This window comes from Herpailurus yagouaroundi, unplaced genomic scaffold, assembly GCF_014898765.1.
Source record: "Herpailurus yagouaroundi ecotype Mexico unplaced genomic scaffold, PumYag 67793, whole genome shotgun sequence".
Classification (NCBI taxonomy): domain Eukaryota; kingdom Metazoa; phylum Chordata; class Mammalia; order Carnivora; family Felidae; genus Herpailurus; species Herpailurus yagouaroundi.
The window spans coordinates 14,556,076-14,563,848 of NW_024420586.1; the positions used below are offsets into that span (position 1 = coordinate 14,556,076).

Here is a 7,773-nt window from a genome sequence, read left to right on the forward strand (position 1 = left end):
CTAAATCATGAAGCCCTACTAAGTAGATATGGTATTTAAGTAAAGGCTTTTACTCTTTGCTGTTTAATGATTGTTTAAGAAATCTATGTGATTTCATTTATATCTTAATACCTGTCTCTTGTAAATCACTGGTTACCAGCTAATAATACCACGATATGAAATTAGTTCTTAACTGCCATAGTGTGTCAAATGAGATATCACTAAGTATGGTATTGCTAAAATTGTATGTAGTTTAATCTTAGAATAACTATACACACATGCTTATATTACTTAACACTATATTCTCCATAAATTAGCCAGAATATGGTGGTCAGGATATAGTTTACAAATAACTGAAATTTCTCATTAGAAAGTGGTGTTTCTTATATCTTTATATCATTATTTTTGCAGAAGAATATAAACTTTAGTCCAGGGGAAAACAAATGCAGTATATTGCATAATGAAGCATATAGCTTTTGCTTTAACATTTTAAAATGTTTATTTGTTTATTTTGAGAAAGAGAGAGAAAGAGAGAGAGAGAGAGAGAGAGAATCCCAAGCAGGCTCCATGCTGTCAGCACATAGCCTGACACGGGGCTCTAACTCATGAATTTTGAGATCATGTCCTGAGCCAAAATCAAGAGTCAGATGCTTAACTGAGTAAGCCATCCAGGCGTCTCCTTCTTTAACATTTTAACCATGGTTTTTATACACTTATAAAATATTCTTGAGCCCTGAATATGTGCTTAACTTGAATACTGGGAAACAACTCAAAAATAAATTTATAGATGAGAAAAATACTACTATATATCATAGAACAAATAGGAGCACATATTAGTGGTAACTATAATATATATATACTATATAATACATATCGTACATATAACTATATACTAGAAAGGGAGACACACACCCACACACATATCTAACTTTATTCTTGGCTTGGTTGCATAGAATTCGTGTTTACATAAGTAAAGATTTTAAAATATTGATGATTACTCATAAATGCTTCAATAAGTAAGCATAGACTTATTATCAAGGTAAATAATGATATAAAAACTTGTTTCCCTTCAATTATATATTATAAAAATTTTCAAACATATAGAGAAGTTGAAAGACTAATATAATGCACAAACTTACACCTTCTACCTTGGTTCTTATATTAATGACTTGCTATATTTTTCTCTCTCTCTTTCTCTTACATTTCTTAATGTTCAGTCTGAAGGTAAGTTGTAGGCATTGTGCTATTTCAACACTACATACTTCAGATTATATTTCTTAATAGTGTAATTAATCTCCCACATCATCTAGTATTCTGTCCAAATTTGAGTTTATTCACCTGCCTCAATTATCTTTCTCTATTGAATTAAGATCCAATTTAAGCTCACGTATTGGCATCAGTTATCATGATGACACTTGTTTGTAATTAAATGTTTTTAAGTTTCACAAAGGTCCTATATTTAATATATTCTCTATATCCCAGTATACTAAGCCAGTATATTTGCTGCAGATAAATTCCAACCAGTGGTGTTTATCTTTCCTTCTTGTAACATGGGATTTTTCAGTGAATTTCCGGTGGAAATAAGGGAATTTTATTGAGTTACTGCTTGGTTGTATACACTACCTCTATGTTCACCGCATGTTTCTGACATATATTTAGTGAAGAGGAATCTGAGGCCAGAGAGGCTAAAAAAAACCCATGTGGTCAGTAAGTGGTAGAACTAGAATTAAAATCCAAGTTAATGTAGTACTATATAATTTTTCCAATGAAATAGATGATTTTATATGTATATTATACATATATATTATACATATATATGTATATATATATAGAGAGAGAACTTTTTTCATATTTGTTAAATTGAAAGAAAATATGAAATACAACTTTTCTTATTTTTTTTTTACTAAGGTTGATATTGAAATTAATTTATATTCCTTATGTGTGCATGAACTTAAGTGATTAACTGTCAGAGGGAGAGCCAACGTAAGATATAAATATTTGCTGTAGATAAACCATACATATATCTAGTAAGGAGCTGCCTCTGTTCTAAATATAAAATTAAGTTTGTGTTTGTATTTGTATTTCATGGTCATGATCAGAACATTATTATTAAGCACTAAGTACTACCTTCTACAAGGATTTGAATGTCACTGCTATTTTACAATTTTACATTTTCAAAAGTTATCTGGCAAAATACAGTAGTGAAAAAAATAAACTTACTTTTCAGACATGTGCCCTCTCATTTTATCATTCTGTAAGTGTTGATGTTAGATATTATATTATTCACGGTATAGCATTCTGATTACCCAGGTACTCAAATCCTTATTATATTGTGATGGACTTGCTGGCTTTCACAATCTCTAAAGAGGTGACTCATTCTTTTTTTTTTTTTTTTTTTTTTTAATTTTTTTTTTTCAACGTTTATTTATTTTTGGGACAGAGAGACAGAGCATGAACGGGGGAGGGGCAGAGAGAGAGGGAGACACAGAATCGGAAACAGGCTCCAGGCTCTGAGCCATCAGCCCAGAGCCCGACGCGGGGCTCGAACTCCCGGACCGCGAGATCGTGACCTGGCTGAAGTCGGACGCTTAACCGACTGCGCCACCCAGGCGCCCCAAGAGGTGACTCATTCTAATACTGTTCAGACTCAAGTTATTCTAACAGGTCACACCTGGAATGTGAATGTGATCGGACAAAAAGGAACACTTCATTGTACACTAAAGAAGCCTTCCTTACATCTATGCTTAGAATCAGTTCATTTCGTTTGACATCGCCAAAGCTACAAGTTAGGTTTCCAGAGGTTTAACATGTATCGGGATGATCAATAAGCTATGGGTTCTTAAATATTTCTACTATTCAGGGTTCTTACTCAGCTTTAAAACCTAATCCTGGGGCGCCTGGGTGGTGCAGTCGGTTAAGCGTCCCACTTCAGCCAGGTCACGATCTCGCGGTCCGGGAGTTCGAGCCCCGCGTCAGGCTCTGGGCTGATGGCTCAGAGCCTGGAGCCTGTTTCCGATTCTGTGTCTCCCTCTCTCTCTGCCCCTCCCCCGTTCATGCTCTGTCTCTCTCTGTCCCAAAAATGAAATAAAAAAAAAACGTGGAAAAGAAGAAAAAAAAAAATTAAAAAAAAAAAAAACCTAATCCTGCTTTCCTCGTATAGAGCAAGTGACTCCATGTGGTCATTGTCTGGGAGAAGAACATGGTGCAAACACCACTAAACACTGTTTACCATGGCTGTTATACCAGTATGCCCCAAGCAGGCATACTGGGAACGGATAATGTGTACAAGGTAACACACTAATCACGTGAATATCAGTCTGGCATATACCTAGCATGCAAAGGTGCTGACTCAAATAAAAGTATCGATTTTTCTTTCTCTTTCTTTTTCTCTCTGAATTTACACAGCTGACCATACCTCCTCACTCCACCAAAGAGGTATCTGTTTATTTCTGTCCTTCTGCTCTTGGAAGAACTGGTCATCAAGCTTCTATCATCTTCCACTGTGCTCAGGTATGACAAAGTATTCTTGGACCAAGTAAAGTCAATTAAATTTCAAAATCAATAAATAAGTAAATGTAATTCATTCATTTCACATTTTTTGCAAGTGAAACAAGTGGATTGTAAATTATTAACTAAATGAACTTTTGGAAATGCAGTATACATTGTGCATGTGGAGGTGTCTAAAGAAGCTACTTTCAGGGGCGCCTGGATGGCTCAGTTATTTAAGCATCCAACTTCGGCTCAGGTCATGATCTCACAGTTCGTGGCTTGGAGCCCCACGTTAGGCTCTGTGCTGACAGCTTGGATCCTGGAGTCTGCTTCAGATTCTGTGTCTCCCTTTCTGTCTGTCCCTCCCCCGCTCATGCTGTGTTTTTCTCTCTCTCTCTCAGCAGAGTCCAATGCAGGGCTTGAACACACAAACCATGAGATCATGACCCGAGCCAAAACCAAGAGCTGGACACTTAACCAACTGAGCCATCCAGGCACCCCACAAGGCAGATCTTTTAAATCATTGCTTCATAGTGGGCCTGGCCCCTTCATCTTAATCATTAGGGACAATTTAGTTGTTTGCATTTCTGGTGGAAATTGTATCAATTCAAAGAGTCTGACACATCAGCAGTGCAACTCTACTTTCAGTTCTACATCTCAGCTTTAGAAAACCCTAGCCTAGAAATTCAATGTCAAATTCTTTTGTTTTTAATTTTTTTTAATGTTTATTTATTTTTGAGAGACAGAGAGAACAAGTGGGGGAGGGGCAGAGAGAGAGGGAGACACAGACTCTGAAGGAGGGTTCAGGCTTTGAGCCGTCAGCACAGAGCCTGACGCGGGGCTCGAACTCATGAACCATGAGATCATGACCTGAACCCAACTCGGACTCTTAACCTACTGAGCCAACCAGGCACCCCGTGAAATTCTGTATCAAACACAAAAGAACTTAAATAAGTATGTAATCAACACAACTTTTGTAACTCAGATTAACACTGGTGCTTGATTTCAGTCACCCTGAGCATCTCCTTCGAAGTTGTAGCACATCTCCAAAGATTTACCTGTGGTTAGATTTAAATCAATAATTCATTTATCCTTTCAGCTCCTGGATGCAGACCCCTTCAACTTTTTCAATGTGCTGCCTTGTTAAGATTTTTCTTGCCTTTCCTTTTTATTTTCTTTGCCATTCTTTTTCATTTTATCCCTGAATCATTTGGGACTTCCTCTTTTATCTAATTCATCCACACAGCAAAAACTGTGTTTAGCTGTTTAGCCAGCAAAAACAGTTTCTTGGAAAGTATTAATTGAATGAACTTCTGGAAATATGGTATATGGTATTATTTATATGTAGCCATCTAAAGAAGATATTTTTAAAAATAAAGTTAAAGGTTTTACTTTTCTAAGAGTACACAGTAACTTTTAACCATTAGGGAAACACTAATGTAGGTTTCTATCCCTCTCTTATGTAGTTGACCTGACACACACAAATGAGTAGCTGCTTAATCTAAAGTCTACAAATGTCAGTCCTTATATGATAAATTTGAACTATTTCTGATCATTTGTCCTTGTTGAACTAAAGGAAGTGGCTATAGTTTATCATTCATTTCATTCATTTCCGGTTTGGAGCCAGGTAAAGAGCCCCTGCTTTGTAAAACTCTAACTTCGCTCTAAAGTTGTTTGTGCGCATTTTGAATCCTGAGGTTACTTTGCCTAGGGCTTCACTACTGTAAATATCAGGAACTACTGTAAATATGCTACCAGAGTCTCTAAATGAGATTGTGTTACAGTGTAACAGAATAAGAGCAACAATAGTAGGCTGCAAACCTGGCAATCAGGCCTTCTCTTAGAGACCAGACTGATGTTCTTAGATTTTCTTTCTTGGTTTTCAGTTGTTTTAATTTTATTTTCACATAGTTGCCATTATTTCATTCATATTTGATTGTGTGACTTGCTGTATCTAGAGGTCAGAATAGCAAAAATGAAAGAAGACATAAAGTCAGACTGGTTTGATTACCCAGCATGAATCTGTGATTCTTGCAGCCTGTGTCTATGAAAACTTTGTTAATTCTTAGGAGGCTGTATTGTCCTTGAGCTCTGCTTAGTGTGTAAGCGAGATTTGCTATCTTTTACCTCCACTAATTATCTTTCAGAAACATGGGAATTGGATCTTTAAAGGGTTTGCTGTGTCTTCATTCAAAAAAGTTAGAGATAAAGATGGGCTAAATATGTCACTATTTTTTAACGCACATGTTCATTTGGATACTCTTTAGTTTCCCCTCCCTGAACCCAAGGGGATAATTTAAGCAATGCCAGAGCAGTTGTTGGATACTAGCATTCAGTAATATGGGATATGGTTTAATTTAGAAGCTCCAGTATTCCAGGCCATATGGCAAAACATGAACATGCTGACATTGGCCTCCTTGCTTTTGTAGTTTGGTTCACTCCCAGTGGTTTAAAGTAACTTTATTTCTGTCCTTCAGGATTGAATTTTATCAAGTAGCCAAAAGAAGTAAGTAATTTATGTAAAACAGTTGTTAATGTAATTGAATCCTGATGCTTAATCCCAGTCATTCAGTTGTGTGTAATCAAGGTAGGACATCATAAGTGAAAACATAGTGTACTTGTATGTTGTTAGTAAAATGTCTAACTGAAAGTAATGCAGTCATCTGAAGATATATGCAGGTAAAACTTCCCTTTAAATCCTTCCTATGCAGACACAGCATTTTATGGATTTACTTCATCACCTATCCTCGTTTGAAACAGTCTTAAAAGTTTCCCTCTTTTGTTGGAATTTAGGCTTGGACACATCTATGTAGTTTAATACATTATAAACTAGGTTATTTTGTGTTGGTTTTCATTTAGTGACCTCCTTATTCATCTGTAACATTAGCAAAGTATTCAGTGCAGAGAACTGAGTCAGAGTCTGCTGTACTTTCGGGACTATCATTCTAAATGAACACAAAGGGAACATTTTCAAACAGTGCTTTATAGGCTTACGAAACCCAGATAAGAACAATGGCTACGTGTGATCTCCTTCACATAATTTTTGAGCTCTTCTCCCCATCTTGTCCTACCAGAACGTACACTGTACTAGACGGTGGGGATAAATAATATGCCATGCAATTGTGCACACTTCCTTTTAATGGGGCTTCAATCTGTGCCTCACCATCTTTGCCTTCATGTGATAACTATCTGAATTTCATTTGAAATTCACCCTAAGATTTTGGAAACTTCATGCAGTATTTAGTATCCAGTTTGCTAGACAAATTGATTTCTTAAAAAACCTTGAAAAGAAATGCAAGGTTTTCATTAAGATTTCTCTTTTATGTTGCTATAAATAAACTTTTATGCATAGAAATATGTTTAATATTTTGAGTATGGGTCTTTTGCCCCTTTTTTTAAGTGTAGAAATACGCTGAAATTTCAGTGAAATCAAAAAGAATTTGGAAAAGAAAGGAAAAATATAACTGCATATTAATATTAACAACAAAATGTCTCTTACCTGCCAAGATGTTTATGCATATTACATTTACTAAGTGTTGCAAATAAAATGTACATGATTAGGATATATGTATCATGAATGTTTATCTTTAAACAGTTTACAGAATGGAGATTCTTCCTCTCTGGAATAGGACTATTCCCCCAGCCTATAGACATAAAAAGAATAACCGCATACCTCAGTCTTCAATCATCTGTTGTTATAACTTTCCAAAATCCCACCAAGGAAGATGTTCTAATCGATATCATACTAACAAGTAAGTTTTTTTAAATATATATTACGTATGTTATTTTGTAATTATTAATGAAAGCTGTTTTATCACAGAATCCAAGCATTTTAGAGATAATGGACACTTTAGGAATCCATTAGCTTTTTCAACACCATCATTTTGTAAAAGAGAAAACAAGATGTGAGAGATGAAGTATCTTGGCTGAAATCACAGCTTACAAATGGTGGAGCCAGAATCAGAAATTAGAAGTCTAGGGGCGCCTGGGTGGCTCAATCAGTTAAGCATAGATTTCAGCTCAGGTCATGATCTCACAGCTTATGAGTTCAAGCCCCACATTAGGCTCTGTGCTAACAGCTCAGAGCCTGGAGCCTGCTTCAGATTCTGTGTCTCCCTTTCTCTCTCTGCCCCTCCCCCACTCACACTCTGTCTCTTTATCCTTCAAAAATAGATAAACATTTAAAAAAATTAAAAAAAAAAGAAATTAGAAATCTCTGTACCAAGTCAATTTCTTCCAATTTTATCTGTAACACCAAATATGTAAATTAGTAGATTTGTAAGATTTTTATGACCTGACTCAACT

General features: G+C 35.8%; 1 protein-coding gene across 1 annotated transcript in view; it reads left to right on the forward strand.

Annotated features, from left to right (window-relative positions):
* CFAP47 (cilia and flagella associated protein 47) overlaps positions 1 to 7,773 on the forward strand; it is a 562,540-nt gene that overhangs the window by 443,186 nt on the left and 111,581 nt on the right. Inside the window, exons 49-50 of the mRNA XM_040468820.1 lie at positions 3,385 to 3,489; positions 7,064 to 7,220. Of these exons, the coding sequence (XP_040324754.1) occupies positions 3,385 to 3,489; positions 7,064 to 7,220 (262 nt within the window). The remainder of the gene's footprint in view (positions 1 to 3,384; positions 3,490 to 7,063; positions 7,221 to 7,773) is intronic.